The sequence below is a fragment of the Dama dama genome, chromosome 4, assembly GCF_033118175.1.
Source record: "Dama dama isolate Ldn47 chromosome 4, ASM3311817v1, whole genome shotgun sequence".
NCBI classification, from domain to species: domain Eukaryota; kingdom Metazoa; phylum Chordata; class Mammalia; order Artiodactyla; family Cervidae; genus Dama; species Dama dama.
The window spans coordinates 60,732,885-60,751,655 of record NC_083684.1 but is presented as its reverse complement, the minus strand read 5'-3'; the positions used below and the strand labels follow the sequence as shown (position 1 = coordinate 60,751,655).

The following is an 18,771-nucleotide window of genomic DNA, read 5'->3' as shown; positions in this document are numbered from 1 at the left end:
TGCGGCCCAAGCAGGCTGGAGAGGAGACAGCGGTGGCGGAGGAGAGACACAGGGGGAGGGGGTGCGGAGACAGAGCCTGGGGGCCAGGAGATGCAGAAAGGTGGGGACACAGTTGAGGGAACAAAGAAATGGTGAGAAAGTGATGATGAGGGCAGGAGCAGAAGGATGAGAGACGGGGGCTCCCTGGTTCCCCTGAGATGAAGCCTTAAGAGGGAGGGCCACACATGAGATAACTCTTCCCCAACGAGAGACCAAGAGTGAGTTCCAGATAGAATAAAGTTTAGGAGAGGCAGAACCAGAGAGCGCCAATGGGCTGTGGGCTGGACCCAGCGGTCCAGGGACAGCCAGGTGCCAAATCCTTCCTCCTCCTCCTTGTTTTCTCATGAGATGGCGGTCAGAAGGACAAGCCCCCACAATTCAGGTTCCGTTCTGGTCCTTTATTGCCTCTGAAGAGCCCCTAACTTCCCCCCCACCCCTGCACAGTGCCTTTCTGGGAAGAGGGGAGAAGGCTCCACCCAGTCAAACCCAGCTGGCAGGAAGACAGGGGCCACACCAAATTCTGCTAGAGGAACCCACACCTCAAATTCGGTCCAGCCACTCTAAGGCACTTGAGTTCCCTGAGGGAGACCAGTGGCAGGGAGATCAGAGTCAAGCCCAGGGCCTGCAGCTGACAAAATACCCACAGCAACATAGGACACACCAGGCCTATCTGGGAAATGGGCTAGTGGCCTCTTCTGACAGGTCGGGCTCACTGGGTTGACCCAAATCTCTGGGTCGGAGGGTTCACTGGAGACAACTGCAGTGGTTTTATAGGGCCACGGGTCAAACCAAGTGCTTCAGTTGGAGGAATCAAGGGCAGCAAACCAAATCTTACTTTTAGAGCCACGAGTCAAACCATCTCTCCTAGCAAGAGGGGCACTGGACCAAACCAAGTCCTTTCAAAGAACAGTAAGTCAAACAGAATCCATCATGGCAGACAACGGGCCAAACCAAGTCCTTTTGGAGAGGCGCTGTCCAGCAGATCCGAATGAGTCCCTTCCAGGGAAAATGATGAACTTTCAACTTCAGTTCCAAGTAAGTGGAGGACCAGACAGACTCGGCCAGGCCAAGCTCAGACGCTGATGGTGCGGAAGACAGTGAAGCCCGACAGGGCGGTGCTGACCAGCACCCCGGGGCACTGCGGGTGCCAGTGCAGCTCCTTCAGATCCGTCTCGCCCTGGTGCACGAACAGCAGCTGCTGGGGGAGGTCGGCCAGCCCCGGGTCTGTCTCTGCGTCACCGGCCTCGGGGTCCCGCTCCACGGCCAGGTCCCACTGTGTAATCTGGTTGTCCGCACCCGAGGCCGCAAAGACCCCACTGTCCTGGGGGTGCCACTCGACGGAGGTCACGGGGGCCACATGCTGCTTGAAGGTGGCCACTGGGGAGCCAGACTACGGGAAGGTGGGAGTCAGGGCATCTGAGTCCCTCAGCCTGACTCCAGGCGTGACCCAGGCAGAGCCCCCCACCCCTCCCCAGCCTTAGGGTTCAGCCAGACCTTCACCCTCCAGCCCCCAAAGACTGAGGGTCTCTTAAAGGGATGGAGGGCAGAGTACAGCTGGTAATAAAGGGGTAGTGTCCCAGGGCCTGCTGGGAGTTGTGGCTTCACCTGCAAAGAAGCCCCTCCCAGCCCCAGTCACAACCCCTCAATCCCTGCTCCTTTCTGGGTCTGCCTCCGCCTCCTTCCCTGTAAAAGGAAGGTGTGGGGGACTTCCCTTGTGGTTAAGACTCTGCACTTCCAATACAGGGGGTGCCAGTTCAAACCCTGGCTGGCTGGGGAACTAAGATCCCACGTGACCCCATGCAGCCAAAAGAAATAAATAAAACTGGGTCTTCAAAACAAATTTTTAAAAATAAATTAAAAAAATTAAAACGTCCCACCACCTCCCCCGCCCAGAAGGCCAGGTTTTGTAACTGCTCTCCGGGTGATTCTAGCCTTAAAGGGGGCACAGGCATGACTCCCAGGCTCGAGAGAGAGCAGATGCAAAGAAAAGCATTTTCACTAAAAGCATGGCTGCTGGGGGGATCAGCATGTCTCTAACTTGGAGGGGTGGTTCCAATGTTTCAACCTGGCCCTGTGATCTACCTGGCCATGCACCTGCCTGGGAGGGGGAAGGGGGCTGGAATCCACGTCAAAAAGCTTCCCCAGGGCTGATTCTGTAGAACTCATTACACTGGAGGAGGAGTAAAAAGACGATCCTGGGAAGGCCCAGAGGTGTATGGAGTCATGGCTTTGTCCAGGGCGAGGCCTGGAGCTCCTCTCAGCTACACAGAGTCACCACAAAGCTGGGCGATCATATCCTATCTCCTCCCATCCCTTCTGGGCTTCCGTGCCTATTCCCAGCATGACTAAGCTGAGGTCTGTTCTCAGCTGACCCTATGAAATCCACCTACAATCCCTGAGCCCTTGAGCCCCTGGGTAACATGGCCAGTGTACGGCTCCCCTAGGGCAGATGGGAGTTGTAGTCTCTGCTCGGCCCAGCCCCGTTCCTCCCGTCAACTGTCCAGATGGTAGAGGGAGCGACCCCACAGCAGCCCCAAGCCTTCCTCTTGCTGACCCTGTTTCCTCATCAGTACCCCAGTTCTGATGGGACCCCAGTTCTGATGGCAGGGCCCCGCCAGCTCTGGCGTATAAGCCATCTCAGAAGGGAAAACCCACAAATCCTAGTGGCTGCTGGGATGGTACCTTGAACTGCCGCAGGTCCCAGACCTTGAGGGCTCCGTCGTCCCCACCGCTGAGCAGGAAGGGCTCCCGGCGGCTCCAGTTGATGACGTTGACGTCCCCGTCGTGGGCAGTGGCAGTGGTGAGCATGCAGGCCTTGCTGGGGGCTGCCCGGATGTCCCAGATGCGGATGGAGGCGTCAGCTGAGCAGGAGGCAAACACCTGGACAGGGCAGAGTCGGAGAGACCCTGGTGGACCCCTGCTCCACCATGGAGACCGGGGACCAGTGGTGGGGTCCCTTTCTTTTAGTGACGCCCCCCTCCCGGCCCCCTCCTTCCTCCCAAGACCCTGGAGTCCAGACCCCCCAGCCCTTCCTTACCGTGTCCTCGGTTGGGGACCACTGCAGGTCCTCCACGGAGCGTGTGTGGCCCACGAATGGCCGCTGGTCCACGTGCCAGGAACCCCCATCTGTTGGCGTCCAGAGGTGGATATTCTTCTGACAGTCACCGGTCAGCAGGCGCCCTGGGCAAGGCAGTTGGGACTCTTGACCTCATCACACTCAGCTGGCTGTGGCTCACCAGACCCTGTTCCCACTCACCCCCGGGACTCACCGGGCACACGAGGGGACCAGTCAAGGGCAAAGCCCTCGCCCATGTGGCCAGAGAAGGTGAAGATGGGCTTCACACGGGTCTGCTCATCCCGGAGGAAGGTGGCCAGGGCCTGGGGGTCATCCACCACTTGCAGGAGTCGCCGCAGCGCAAACACTTCCACCTGGCCCTTCTCTGACCACACCCCAGCCACCGGCTCCTCCCCCAGCCACGACACCTGCAGGGTAGGGAGGAGGGGAGGGGAGGTGAGCAGGACAGGAGGCGCAGTGTGACAACAACAGCCCTTTCATCCCTGAGAATCAGAGCTGCCTCCCACCCAGGCCTGGGACTACAATTCCCAGAAACCTTTGCGAGAATAGGGTCACAACTTGAAGACCAGCTTGGTCTCCAGGACAACTCCCTCCACTGTGGTACAGATGATGGCGGAGGGAGGACAGAACTCCCGTACTCCCAAGAACTGAGCCCCTGGAAATCTGTTCAGACTTCTGGTCTCTGGAACTAAGTCTAGGCAGGTCCCAGGCCCTAGTCTCCGGATCGCTCTGTCTGTGTACCTTTGCTCACTAGGAGATCCTGTTCAGTCTCAAGGTTTCCAGGAGCCCCTAGGTTCCAGGAGCCTCTCAACTCCAAGCTCACATCAAACTGTTTATAGATGCCCCAGGGCCAAAGCCAAGTTCCTAATGGCCCACTGCCACCTACTCCTCCCTGGAGGTCCCCACCTTGGGCTCACTGCCCACTCGTCTCTCCCTCCTCACACTATGCTGGCTCCACCCAAAATGCCACCACTTCCAACCCTTTCTCGGCAGCTCTGCTGTCATCAGTCAGGCTACTACTGAAGTCACCCTTCCTGCATTCCTGTCCCGGCCCCCTCACAGGACCCCGTCCTCCTGCCCTGGCCTCCATACAGCACACAGAGGGATCCCTTTAAAACACAAGTCAGGTCCCATCCGCCCTTTGCTCTAAACCCTCCAGTGACTCCCAGTTTCTCCCCACATAAAAGCCAAGTCCTTACGATGACCCACAAGACCCTAAACAATCTGTCTCCTCCGTGCCCACCTGCCAAACCCTGTCACTCTCCCCCTCATCCATTCAGCACCATTCTTCCCAACTTCCCTCAAAACTCCTCAATCAGTTTGCCCCAGGGCCTTTGCACTTGTTAGTCCCTTGCCGGGGAAACCTCTTCTCACAGATATCCTTGCTTCACTCCCTCACTTCCTGTGGCTTTCGGTTCAAAGGGCACCTTATCAGTGAATGCTTCCTTGACCACACTGTTTAACCTAGCAACCCAGGGGCTTCCCTGGTGGTCTGGAATCTGCCTTTGCAGTGCAAGGGACACTGTTCTGATCCCTGGTCCGGGAAGATCCCACATGCTTCAGCAACTAAGCCCATGCTTCACAGCTACTGAGCCAGTGCTGTAGAGCCTGACAGCATCAACTACTGAGCCCACACGACGTAACTACTGAAGCCCTTGCACCATAGAGCCTGTGCTCTGCACCAGGAGACGCCACTGCCAATGAGGAGCCTGAGGATCGAAATGAAGAGTAGTCTCTGCTTGCTGCAACTAGGGAAAGCCAGAGTGCAGCAACAAAGACCCATTACAGCTAAAAAACTAACTAAATAAATAAAATAGCAAGCCCATTCCAGAAGACCCTAACTCCCTTACCTTTTTCTTTACAACACTTGGAATCTTTGGACATTACACATATGCTTAGTTTCTTATCCCCTGTCCCACTGGCATGTAAGTTTCATGGAGCCAGAGACCTTTTGTTCCCTGTTAACTCCCCAGGTCTAAAACAGTATCTGCAACATAGTAATACCTCAATGGAAACACTTCTCAAAAACTATGGGCTAAGCACTATTGCACAGGGCATCGACCTGATTAGAAAGAGCTATAATTCTGAATCACAAAAGTGATCCTACAGCCCAGGACACTTCCTGAGAAATAACAGAAAACACACAGATCTCATGTTACCGCCAAGTGCTGTTTCTAGACCCCTGAAATCATATTTCAGTTATTGAAATAGGGATACTAGCTATTCCATTTTCACATCAGCCCCACCAAGTAAGTTTGGTAACTCTCACCACACTATAGAAGAGGAAAGAACATTTTTAAAAAACATCCCCATGGGCATCTAGCACATAGTGACAACGATCACAATTAACACATAACTAATTAAAAAAACTATGTGCCAAGAGCTCTTCTTAAAGCTGAAGGGCATGGACGTGGGGGGTGGTGTGCTCCAGAGTACACAGGGCAGGCTCCTGGGGCTGCATTTACCCGAACTCTGTTGATGCCTCCATAGTGGGGCACCATAGCCAGCTCCAGCTGAGGCTTCCGCTCTTCTTCATCCTCTTCGTCATCCTCCTCCTCCTCGTCGTCGCTGCCCTCGGACGGTGGGGGCTTTGTCCCATGAAGATTGTGCATCCGAAGCATCATCAATCTAGGGAAGGTGTGGGAGGAATGAGGCACCGGATGGCGGGATCCTTAAGAAGGAGGGAGGGAGGAGGCTGGAAAACCCGACTTCTAGGTCCTGAGGAAGAGAAAGCTGAAGGCTCAGACGCCCCTAGCCCTGTAAAGCCTCAGTTCTTACCTGTTGCTTTGGGCGCTCTCGGCCTGGGTCCCAGCACACAGGTAAAGTGTAAGAGGAAGCTCAGTCCGGTTGTCTCCCAGGTGATCCCGGACTATGTCGAAGCTGAGACAGGGGGCGCCTGGGAATGGAAAGAGGGATGGGAAAATTAGGATTGGATAGAGAGGTCTCAGCCCTCTTGAGTGTAATGTCAATTCTCTTAGATCCTAATTTCTCTTTCAAAGAGCCTCTTATTTTACGGGTTCAGAACCAGCTCCCCTCAGGACCCAAGATTCCAGTCTCCTCCTTCGTGAGGACCCAGGATGCCGGGTGCCCAGCCCTACCCGTCTGTGCTCGGTGGTACAGCACGTAGGCCTCCTCGTCCATGACCATCTCCTCTCCTTCGCGCAGCGGCGGTCCCCGACCAGGTAGATAGACCTGAGCCTGGCCCTTGGACCCTGTTTCTTGGGATTCGGTCTCCATAGACTCCCCAGGTTCACACGTGCGCCGCCGACCCTTGCGCGCCGCCATCTTCGAAGCCTCTCGCCGCTGGCGCGAGGTAATAGCGTCACTTCCGGGTTGCGTTTTCCCTTCTTAGGAGGATCCGCCCTACTGCGCGGTTACCTTGGAAACCTCCTGGTTCACCAATTAGACTGGGCGATGGGGAGAAGGCGAAGAAGAACTAAGAAAACAGCATCCCGGCTTGGCTACCGAGGCCTACAGATGCGAGGCAACTATACTCTCCCCGTGACTTTGGGGCGCTCTTCCGCAGAGCGGCGGCAAGGCCTCCTGGGAGTTGTAGTTCTGCAGGAGCCCTGTTTTCTCCATCAACTATACAGGCACTCCAGACCCGGATTCCATCTTCCACCTTTGATTCCCAATGCTTTCTTACTTAATTAATTATTCGTGTATGCAAATAAGAGCTTTTACTGGCAAGGAGACTAGGTTTCTGCTCCCTGAGGATCCATAAAGCCTATTTCTTTTCCCCTCCTTGTTATGAAGGTTTTAATTTACTTCAAAATGCTTAAGTGTAGGCAGGATGATATGTATAAATTAGTTCGTTGGATGTACCCTCTAGGGGTAGTCAGTTGCCTAACCAGGCGTTCACGGTGCAGCCCTGGTCAGCAAGCACTTAATCAGAAAGTCCACCCTCTAGAGGCAGCTACTACAAGTGCTTCCGCTCTTTTTATTGCCCATCAACACCAGAGATTTGGCTAATTGGCATAATGAAATGTTAGAAATAGATTTTCACTGGTGAGATTAACAGAATTCAAGATATGTGAATTGGCTAGGATATAATAGACACTCACCTCCCTTGCATGAACAGGATATTAAGAACCTAGCAAGCCTCATTGCTTGCTGCCATAGGAATGGTACCCTAGACTGATCCTAAAATGTTATGACCCCAGATCTTTCTTGAATTCTCTGACCCCTCTTCTCCTTCTGCCCCCACCCCTTCTCAGCCCACCCCAGCTTTTTTGGCCTAGCTGAGTAGTTTGGGGGATCTTAGTTCCCCAACCAGGGTTCAAACCCTTGCAGTGGAAAGGCAAAGTCCTAATCACTGACCGTCAGGGAATTCTCTCAGCCCTTCTCTTCTTAGGGTCTTTTCTCACCACTTCTTTCTGGGTCTTTATTTGCCACCTCCCTCCAGGATCTCTCTGTTCTTGCTGAAATTTTCTTTCTGCCCCCTCTTCCTCTGTAGGACTTTTCTCGGTTTCTGTTTCCTCCAGAGAAGTTTGAAGGGGACTAAGAGAAAGACACGGTGCTCACACTGGGCTTGAGGAGGCATAAAAACATGGGTTTATTCCAAACACTGCAATGTGGTACAGGAGAGAAGGAAGAGGTTGGTAGTGAGTGTGGACTCCCAGACTCCTCCCTTCCACAACCCAGCTCCAGACCCGGCTGGAGATCTGGGAGGTGGAGGTTTTGGGGCGGGGTGGGGTGGGGTGGGGTCTGCTGCGTCTTTACTGAAAGGGTTGGATTTGGAGAGGATATGGCCGGTGGCACCTGGGTCTGGTCGTGAGTTGCGACAGGGTGGGAAGTTTTGGCTTGATGGAGTTTGGGATCAACGCTGGGGCAGTGGAGGCGGGGCTTCGTTGGGGGGCGTGTCCTAGGACAAAAGAGGGGAAAGCTACTGAGGGTGAAAAAGGAGAAGGGGGTGTCACGGTTTGACGTCGAGGGTCAAAGTCTGGTCGGGGCACAGTCTGGGGCTGGGGTCACAGTTTGGGGTCAGGGGTCACAGTCTGGGGTCGGATGACCATTTTCAGGGGTCGGAAGTCACAGTCTGGGGTCAGGGGTTTCTGTGTGGCGGGGCCAAGGTCTGGGGTCACAGTTTGGCGAACGCGTCTCACAGTTTCGAGTCCCGATGGATGAAAGGTTAAAAACGGGCTTCCCCGGAGGCGTGCCTGGGGGGCCGGGGAGCTGCACAGTGATGTGGGGGCCACGGCCCCGGGCGTGGGGGTGGGACGCGGGCGTGGCGTGACCCCGCCACCTCCCGCCCCGTCTGGTGACGTTAAAAAGCCCTTGTCGGGTTTAAAAAAAAGTCCAGTGGGCTCTGAGACCCCCGCCCCCTTGCTCCCAGGCTAGGTGAGATTTGAGGGACCAAATCCCCTCCGGTTTGAAGTGCCCCCCATAGCGAGGGGCGCAGGACGCTGCTCCAGGCGGGGTCCGGCCAGTTCCATTTTCTTCATTTCCAACCCTCACGGGTCCTGTCCACCCCGCGTGCCCCCTCGGGCTGTGGCCTGCGCTGACCGAGGGGGCGGCGGGGCCTCCCAGGCCGCGTCATACCTCGGACTCGAGGCTGGAGAAGTGCGCCGAGCCCCGGCGGGTACCCAGGTCCCCGCCCCGGTGTCTCCGGTGGGGCGCGGCGGGCAGCGGCGGCCCCCAGTGAGCGGCGTGCGGGCACCGGCGCGCGTGGCGGGAGGGCCCGGTGAGCCTGCGCGCGGGGGCGGCGCGGGGACACGAGCTGAGGTCCTCGAGCGATCGCGAGGTGGGCGCGGGCGGCGGGAGGTCCCAGCCCCCGGCGGCGCGCCGGTGCCGGTGGTGGTGCGGCGCGGCGGCGGCCGGCGCGCGGTGTGAGGCCCGCGGGCGGTGAGGGTGCGGCCGCGGGCACCCGCAGCGGGCCCGGCGACGGTGCGGGGGCCCCGCGGCCCAGGGCGGGGGCGGCGGCGCCCACCAGCCGCCGTCCAGGCCGTCGTGCGAGCAGCTGAGATGGCGCGGCGGCGGCAACAGCTCCAGGCTGGCGCAATGGCGACAGTGCCAGGCGGCGGGGCCGCTGCGCGGGGGCAGATAGTCCCAGCTGCCGGCGCGCCAGCCCCCAAGCTTGTCTACCGACCAGTAGCGACCCGGCGGCGGCCCGAGGCGCTCGGCATACGGGTAGGGGAAGTCGGCGAACCACCAGGGCTCTAGGCCGCCCAGCGACGCGCCGCCCAGGCTCTCCGAGTCCTCCGAGTCCGACGGCGACGGCTCGAGGTCAAGGTAAGGGCAGGGGGGCGGCGCGGCGCGGCACGGGGGCGGCGCGGCCTGGGCTCCAGCGCCCGCGGCCCCCGCGCCGCCCGCGCCCCCCGCGCCGGGACCCAGCAGCGGCTGGCTCTCGGGGTCCGAGCGCGGCCAGCGCGTGGGCGCCGGCGGGCTCTCGTCCTCGAAGGCCAGGCGGCAGAGCGGCGGCCCGACGGCTGTGGCCGCGGCGGCAGGGGGCGCGGGCGGCGACGGGAAGCCTGGGAAGGCGCCCGCGGGGGGCTCGGCCGGCTCCTTGTCACGCACGATGGCGAAGTAGGAGGGCGGCGGCTTCTGTGGCGGCTGCGTGGCCGGCGGAGACAGCGGGCGCCCAGTCGCGCCCCGGGGCGCTGCTCGCGCCTCTCCCACGCCCAGGCCCTGCGGCTCGATGGGGCCGTAGTAGCGGTGGAAGCCGTCGGCCAAGCCCGCGCCGCCCGGCGGCCCCGCACCTTTGGCGCGGCGCCAGCGGTCCACGGCTGCGCGCTCGCGCGGCACGAAGGGCGCGGGGCCCGGCGGGGGCCTTGCCGCCGGGTATGCAGGGCTGGGCAGCGGCTGCGGCGGCGGCGGGGGTTTGGCGGGCGGCGGCGCAGCTTCTGCGCTGCAGCAGCTGTACATGCCCTGTAGGGGCCGCGGGAGGAGCCGGGTCAGCGCGGGATGCTGGGGACCACCTGCCTTCCCTCCATCCCTCCCTCCTCTCCCGCACCCGACCCCTCCAGCTGCCTTCCACTTCTCGCCATCCCTGCCAGTTTCTTCCCTTCTCTCCCCCTCCGCCCCCTTCTCTCCCCCGTACCCTGGAGAAGGCCAGCAGGAAATCCATGCGGTGGGTGGGCCCCAGGCAATGCCGCAGGCGCCAGTACACCAGGTGCTCCCAGGCGAAGACCAGCAGAGAGAGGCCCATGGCCACCAGGAGCATGTAGAAGACGCCTGCCATGTTGTCGATGTCCAGCTTGCTGCTCATCACCTCGATCTTGTCATTGTGGCAGATTCCGGAGAGCCACAGCCGTTCCAGCATCTCGATCTCATCTGCGGACAGGTGGATGGGCGGTCACTTCCCGTGGGCACTCTCTGAGGATCCTCTTCTCTGATATGAAAGTCTAGGTCCTCAGACCCTCCCCCCCCCCACCTTTCCCCAGGACCCAGGGGTCTTTGCCTCCCCTCCCCCACTTTCCCTACCCCACCCCCCACCCCCCAGGCATCTCTGCGTGCAGCCGCACCATCCCCCAGGAACTGCAGCAGTGCCAGATCAATGGGCCGCTTCCAGCGGGAACCCTTGTGCAAGGCGATGCCATAGCCCGTGGTGGCAAAGACCTTGCCCGAGCCAATGGTGACGAGCTTGCAGCCCTCATCTTTGCGGGCCATGTAGTTGAGCACAGCCGCGTCATAGATGAAGGCGTCCAGCTTCCTGCAGGCAGGGGCATGAAAGGCAGAGTCAGTTCCACCCAGATGCCCAGATGGCCAACCCAGAGCCCCGCTAACTCCTAACCTCCAACTGCTCCAGACTGGTGCAGACTCCTAACTGGTGGTGAACTCCTCAGCAAGCCACTGCACCTTTTTGTCCCTCAGTTTAAACATCTGTCCAATGGGGACAGCAGCAACACTCTCCCTTCCAAGGTTGTCCCACAGATAGCCATGGGAACAAAGCAAGTGCTGGAGAAACGTTAGCTGTGAGTGTCAATGAAATAACTACTTGTTCAGTCCCTACTGGAACCTTCCAAAAGAAGGTCCTGCGTATGCCTCTATTTATTTATTTTAAAATTGTTTATTTAAATATTTATTTATTTGACTGCGCTGGGTCTTTGTTGTTGTCACTCAGTCGTGTCTGACCCTTTGTGACCCCATGGACTGCAGCACGCCAGGCTTCCCTGTCCTTCACCATCTCCCAGAGTTTGCTCAAACTCATGTCCATTGAGTCGATGATGCCATCCAACCATCTCATCCTCTGTCACCTTCTTCTCCTCCTGCCCTCAATCCTCGTCCTGTGCTGGGTCTTAGTTGGATCTAGTTCCCTGACCTGGGCCCTCTGCATTGGGAGCCTGGAGTCCTTGTCACTGGACCAGCAGGTAAGTTCCCTACTCCTCCATTTTAAAGAGGAGGGCTGAAGCTCAGACAGGAGAATCACACATATAATAATAATGTTAATGATGACTTCTGTTGTGCCACGCATTCTTCTAGCTACTATAATAACTTGGTTCTGTCAACATTCCTGTGCGGTAGAAACCATCATCTCCGTTATTCAGACCAGGAAACGCAGGCCCAGACATCCATCTTAATTTGCTTGGGTTCTCCCTCTAGGCCCTGATTTCTACAATGTGGTGGGAAGACTAGCACAGATTCTGAGTTAGTGGTTCTCAGAGATGAACATGTTGTGGCAGTTGCCGCACGTCACCTCCTTCCCACCTGCTGCCATTTCACGTTTACTTCTGTGATGATCTGATTAATGTCAGCCTCACCCACCAGACCGCAAGACCCTCTAGGATAGGGTCCAAGACCCATCACATTCCAGGCTGTGACCCAGCAGTTCCTGACACAAACAAGATGGCGGTTATATTTGTGGGATAAATGAAAGAATGATAAAGGAATCCACACTTCTGTGGGTTACACACTGTGTAACTATCCTGTGACCTAAGATAACTGCTCTCAATCTGACCTATGAAGATGTCCAGGGTGTCTTAAAGAGAAAAAAAAAATCTAGTCCCGGTATCCTAGATTCAATAGAGTTCCATACTTATTTCCTGGGGTGAAATTTTGGTCATCTTAACTGTAGACACCAGACTAGTTCTCAGAAAGAGGAATCTGTCTTGTCTAGTCCAACACTGTCCAAAAGAACATTCTGGGATGCTGGAAATGTCCCATCTGCACTGTCCAACATGGCATCCACCAGCCCCCTGTGGCTCCGGAGCACTTGAAATGTGACCAGCACAACAGAGGAATGGAACTTTAAGTTGTATGTATTTATTCATTTTTGGTCGCTGCAGCGCGTGGGATCTTAGTTCCCCAACCCGGGATCAAACCCTCACCCCCTGCAACAGAAGCACGGAGTCTTAACCACTGGACCACCAGGGAAGTCCCAAATTGTATTTAATGTTAGTTAGTTCAAATTTCCCCTTCATGGATCACAGCCTTGTTGTGGCGCAGGAGCTTGAAAGGTCCGTATAGTCAAAGCTATGGTTTTTCCAGTAGTCATGTACAGGTGTGAGAGTTGGACCATAAGGAAGGCTGAACGCCGAAAAACTGGTACTTTCAAATTGTGGTGCTGGAGAAGACTCTTGAGAGTCCCTTGGACTGCAAGGAGATCAAACCAGTCAATTTAAAGGAAATCAACCCTGAATATTCATTGGAAGGACTGATGCTGAAGTTGAAGCTCCAATACTTTGGCCACCTAATGCAAAGAGCCAACTCATTGCAAAAGACATGGATGCTGGGAAAGATTGAAGGCAGGAGGAGAAGAGGGTGGCAGAGGATGAAATGGCTGGATGGCATCACCGACTTAACTGACATGAGTTTGAGTAAACTCCAGGAGATGGTGAAGGACAGGGAAATCTGGTGTGTTGTAGTTCATGAAGTCGCAAAGAGTGGGACACAACTGAGCGACTGAACAACAACTGGTGGTGTAGTGGTTAAGACTCCTCCTTCCAATGCAGGGGATATGGGTTCGATCCCTGGGTGGGGAACTAAGATCCCATATGCCTTGAAGACAAAAGTAAATAATAAACAAATATTTTTTAAAATTTGAAAAAAAAAAAGAGAGCGACATGAATGAATTCAGACTGGTTCAAGACCAGCATTCTGGGCAGCGGTCCCTGGAGCTAAGAGGTGAGATTTTGTTAATAGGGAAAAAATGCAAAGACGCTTTCCTCCACGGCCAAAGCAAGAGAACAGTGTGTACTTTTAGTGAGAAATGTATAAAGAGGTGTGTGCATACATGGTTTAATTGATCTGGAAAAAAAAATGAAAAATAACGCTTCCTTTAGGGAACTTAAACGGGGACTTGATGTTTTGTTTTTGGCCCTTCTAATGTGAGTGAGAACTTGAACCTCTCTCATGGGCGAGGCTTCCAGAACTGACTGGGAGGAGAAGCTGTGTTTCTTTATTCCTTTTTAAGAAATGCAGTTCCTTTCTCTCCCCATGAGGTTGCTTGCCCTCAGCAGTAGGGTAAGCACACATCTGGTATGTGAGCCAGGCAAAGTCTCGCGAGGCTGCCAATGCCCTTGTACCTCTCGGTAAGGATGGAATTTTCTAGTGTTGTCCACAGCGGTGGCTATTTGAACTCCAATTTTAATTAAACTTTAAATTCTAGAGTCACACCAACCACACCTCTAGTGATCAAAAGCTGTTGGCTACCATATCAGACTGCCCAGGTTTAGCATGTTTCCATCATCACAGAAAGGGCTCTAGGAAAGCGCTGCTCTACACACGTGTCCGTCTGGTATCCAGACTAGAATGGAGGCTCCAGGAGAGCAGAGCCTTCGATTTGCTCACTGCCAGACCCTGAGTGCCTAGCCCAGTGCCTGGTGCAAAAAGACCGTTCTGTTTTATATCTTTATGTGTGCTCACCCCACAGACTATAGCCCGACAGGCTCCTCTGTCCAGGGGATTTTCCTGGCAAGAATACTGAAGTGGGTTGCCATTTCCTCCTCCAGGGGATTTTTCCCAACCCAGGGATAGAATCTGCATCTTTTGCAATGCATGCGGATTCTTTACCACTGAGCCACTGGTTTCCCAAAAGAAGACTTTAATAAATATTGACTGGATGAATGGACGAGTGCCTTTTAACTTTTATATCATTAGGGGTATCTTGCAGCAGCATCGTGACCCATTATTTGGTTTCTTTCTTGGTCCTCTCTATATTAAAAGCACACACACACACACACACACACACATATAGTATGTTCACAGATACATGTACACATTCATATATATATATATAGGGGCTTTCCAGGTGGCACCAGTGGTAAAGAACCTAGCTGCCAATGCAGGAGACATAAAAGACACTGGTTTGATCCCTGGGTCAGGAAGATTCCCTGGAGAGGGAAATGGCAATCCACTCCAGTATTCTTGCCTGGAGAATGCTATGGAAAGAACAGCCTAGTGGGCTACAGTCCATGGGGTCGCAAAGAGTTGGACAGGAGTGAAGCAACTTAGCACCACACATGCATTCATATACATATAGAGAGAGACAGGAAAAGAGACCGAAAAATACTGACATTGGGGAATCCCCCAATACAGATGGTCCAGACAGCCCACCCCACAGTGAAGTCTATAGTTAAAACCCTGCTTATATACTCACAGGTGCACCACTTCCAGAGTTTTGGACGCCTACTCCCAAATATGAACTGACTACCAGAGGTTACTAGACACCAGATAAAGCTTCTAACAAAATTAAAGATAGAAATAGGGACTTCCCTGGCAGTCCGATGGTTAGGACTCCACACGTCCACTGCAGAGGGCACAGGTTCAGTCCCGAGTCAGGGAACTAAGATCTCATAAGCCACACCACATGGCCAAATAAACAAACAAATGGAGGGAGAGGGAACTTGGAGGAAAACATTATATAGAGACAAAATGTTAAAAAACCAAAACTCAGCAACTATCATTAATGTCATCAGAAAAAGAAGACAAGATACTGCAACTCTGAACCACTAATAGGGTTTTATGAAGTAGGATACTACAGGGATTTCCCTGGTGGTGCAGTGCATAAGGACCGGCTGCCCATGCAGGAGACACAGATGCGATCCCTGATCTGGTAAGACCCCACGTGCCGCCGGGCAACTAATAAGTCTGGGAGCCACAACTATTGAGCCCACATGCCGCAACTAAGCGTTTGCATGCCACAACAAAGATCGAAGATCCCACGTTATGAAGAACTAAGACCCGGTGCAGCCAAATAAATAAATAGTTTTAAAAGTCTGTATTTGACTCTCCAAACTATATGGGTGTATAACGCTGACCAAAATTGAATGAAAAATTAGAAAAAAATGTTAAAAGGAAAATTGAGGAGAAAAAGAATTCAGCAGAAGCAGGAAATCCGAGCAAGAGGTGACAGTGAGAAACACAGGGCGATCCTTTATGGATCCACCAAGCTTCTGGGTAAGAGGCAGAGGAGGAAGAGTCTGGGTTTCTCACTGGATGAGTGACGTTATATAGTGCAGTGGTTGAGAAGTTGGGCTGAGAATCAGACTGCCAGGTTCAAATCCCAACTTGTCCCCTCAGCAGAATTGTAGGGTCTTACCATATACATCTACATATCATCTACAGAATGAGAACAATAATATTCACCAATAAAGAGTTATAGCTGAGCACTGAAGAACTGATGCTTTTGAACTGTGGTGTTGGAGAAGACTCTTGAGAGTCCCTTGGACTGCAAGGAGATCAAACCAGACCATCCTAAAGGAAATCAGTCCTGAAGATTCATTGGAAGGACTGATGTTGAAACTGAAGCTCTAATGCTTTGGCCACTTGATGTGAAGATCGACTCATTGAAAAAGACCTTCATGCTGGGAAGATTGAGAGCAAGAGGAGAAGTAGGTGGCAGAGGATGAGATGGTTGGCTGGCATCATCAACTAGGTGGACATGAGTTTAAACAAACTCTGAGAGATAGTGAAAGACAGGGAAGCCTGGTGGATGCAGTCCATGGGGTCGCAAAGAGTCAGACCCAACTGAGCGACTGAACAACAAATGAAAAGTCATGGGTTGAACTGTCTTCCCCCAAAATTCATAACATTGAAGTTCTATCCCAGTGCCTCTGAATGTGATCTTAGTTGGAGAAAGGGTCTCTACAGTGGTGATTAAGTTAAAATGAGGTCACTAAAGTGAGCCCTGATGGTGTTCTTATATGAAGGAGGAATTTGGATACAGGGATCCAAAGGGAAGATGACATGAAAAGACACAGGAAGGGACTTTCCTGGTGGTCCAGTGGTGAAGAATCTGCCTTGCAATGCATGGGACAAGGGTTCGATCCCTGGTCAGAGAACTAACATCCCACATGCCTTGGAGCAGCTAAGCCCACGTGCTGAAACTACTGAGTCCTTGAGCTCCTAGAGGCTCCACGAGCCACAACGAAAGATCTCACATGACACAACTAAGACCCAACACAGCCCCCCCCACCCCCCCAAAAAAGAAAATGAATAAAAGACACAGGAAGAAGAGGGCCATCTATGAGGCCAAGGAGAGGGGCCTGGGATGGATCCTTCCTTTACAGCCAAGCAGGATTTCTAGCCTCCAGCACCGTGAGATGATAAATTTTTCTTATGGTAGTCCGAGCAAACCAATAACGGACTTAAATGAGTTAGAACTTGATATAGAATAAACAGTATAGTACATTAAAAAGATACAGGAATGATGCCAAGCCTTGACAGGATGTGGAAGAAATGGAACTTTCCTACATTGCCGATGAGAGTGTAAATTGGTACAATCACTTTTGGAAAATGTCTGGCAATATCTTTTAAAGCTAAGCAGACACCACTATACGATCCAGTGGGTCCACTCGTGAGAATTTTCTGAAAGACAATGAATGTGTATGTCCTCCAAACACCTGTTCAGGAATGTTCATAGTAGGACAGTCACAGTGGCCAACGCTGGAAACAACACAAATGTTCACCAATCAGAGGATTCTGATATATCCCTGTGTTAGTATACTCAACAGAATGGAATGCATTGAACAAACTTGGTAGTAGCATTGGACAAAGCAAGCTAGACACAGAAACTACTATACACAGTGATTCTATTTATGTGATATTCAGAATGAAGCAAAACTAATTTATGCTGATAATCTATGATGACTAGAAGGTCAGAGGGGGACTAGAAATGTTCCATACCTTAACCTGAGTGTGGAAACATGAATGTATAGATGATCAATGAGCTTCACATTTGAGATTTGTGTATGGCAGGATGTAAATTGGTTCAGTCATTATGCAGAAAACTATACAGCTCAGCTGCTAAAGAATCCGCCTGCAATGCGGGAGGACCTGGGTTTGATCCCTGGGTTGGGAAGATCCCTGAAGAAGGGGAAGGCTACCCACTCCAGTATTGTGGCCTGGAGAATTCCATGAACTGTATAGTCCATGGGGTTGCAAAGAGTAGGACACGGCTGAGTGACTTTCACTTTCACTTTTCCTTAAAAATCTAAAAATAGAGTTACTATATGATCCAGCACTCCCACTCTTGAGCATATATCTGGGAAAGACAAAAATTCTAATTTGAAAAGACACATACATCCCAGTGTTCACAGCAGCACCATTCACAAGAGCCAAGACACGGGAACACCCTAAATGCCTGTTGAGAGATGAGACAGATGAATGGAGAAGGAAAACATGGTGTGTGTGTGTGTGTGTGTGTATGTGTGTGTGTGTGTACACATATATGTAAATACAATGGGGTCTTGTTATTTGTTCGCTAAGTCATGTCTGACACTTTGCCATGGACTGCAGCCCACCAGACTCCTCTGTCCATGGGATTTCCCAGGCAGGAATACTGGAGTAGGTTGCTATTTCCTTCTCCAGGGGATCGTCCCAAGCCAGATATCAAACCTATGACTCCTACATTGGCAGGCAGATTCTTTACCACTGAGCCATCAGGCAAGCCTAACAATGGAATACTACCTGGTCATAAAAGAGAATGAAATAATGCCATTTGCAGCAATATGGATGGAACCTAGAGATTATCATACTAAATGAAGTAAGTCAGAGAGAGGCAAATATTATGTGATATCACTTATATGTAGAATCTAAAAAATATTACCCATGAACTTATTAAAACAGAAACAGACTCACAGACATAGAAAACAAACTTATGATTACGAAAGGGGAAAAGAGGGAGGGAGAAATTAGGAGTTTGGCATTAGCAGATATACTATATGAAATAGATCAACAACAATCGTCTAATGTACAGCACAGGGAACTGTAGTCAGTATTTGGTAATAAACCATAGAAAAGAATCTGGAATATATATATATATGTATATACACACATACATACGTATTATATTCTTTTGCTGTACTCCTGAAACTAACATAACATTGGAAATCAATTATACTCCAGTAATAATAATAAAAGATCTGTGCACGTTACATCTCAATTTTTAAAAAGATGCAATATAAAAAGATCCAGGATGAAAAAAAAATAAAAAGACCCAGGATGAAAAAAAAAAAAAAAGACCCAGGATGAAGCCTCAAGCTATTCTTACTTATTAAGGGCTGAGACTGTGGCTGACATTTAGATGAAAAGAAAAATACAGGTATCCCTCGTCCTCTGAACTCAGGGGTGGGATAGATTTGGATTCCTTTTCTTGAGATGGGCTGTTCTCCCTTGCTGGTCACACTTTCACTGCTCTCCAAAACTCAGAAACCAAGCAGATTGACGCAGAGCTTCCCTCTACCCAGTTCTTGCTCTCCAAACGTAAGGATGAAATT

The 18,771-nt window shown here is 52.6% G+C and overlaps 2 protein-coding genes across 2 annotated transcripts in view; both read right to left on the bottom strand.

The window, feature by feature from the left end:
* Nucleotides 1-422: 422 nt before the first annotated feature.
* Nucleotides 423-6,454, bottom strand: GRWD1 (glutamate rich WD repeat containing 1). The gene is made up of 7 exons (XM_061139743.1): nucleotides 6,214-6,454; nucleotides 5,894-6,011; nucleotides 5,581-5,743; nucleotides 3,309-3,522; nucleotides 3,077-3,219; nucleotides 2,722-2,919; nucleotides 423-1,429 (listed from the first exon to the last, which is right to left on the bottom strand). The coding sequence occupies exons 1-7, from the start codon at nucleotides 6,398-6,400 to the stop codon at nucleotides 1,112-1,114; spliced, it is 1,341 nt and encodes a 446-aa protein (XP_060995726.1). The 5' UTR covers nucleotides 6,401-6,454; the 3' UTR covers nucleotides 423-1,111.
* A 1,192-nt stretch (nucleotides 6,455-7,646) lies between these two features.
* The window catches only part of GRIN2D (glutamate ionotropic receptor NMDA type subunit 2D), a 30,822-nt gene continuing 19,697 nt past the window's right edge, over nucleotides 7,647-18,771 (bottom strand). Inside the window, exons 10-12 of the mRNA XM_061136120.1 lie at nucleotides 10,579-10,766; nucleotides 10,155-10,387; nucleotides 7,647-9,982 (exon numbers count right to left, since the gene is read on the bottom strand). Coding sequence (XP_060992103.1) covers nucleotides 8,651-9,982; nucleotides 10,155-10,387; nucleotides 10,579-10,766 — 1,753 coding nt within the window. The 3' untranslated portion in view covers nucleotides 7,647-8,650. The remainder of the gene's footprint in view (nucleotides 9,983-10,154; nucleotides 10,388-10,578; nucleotides 10,767-18,771) is intronic.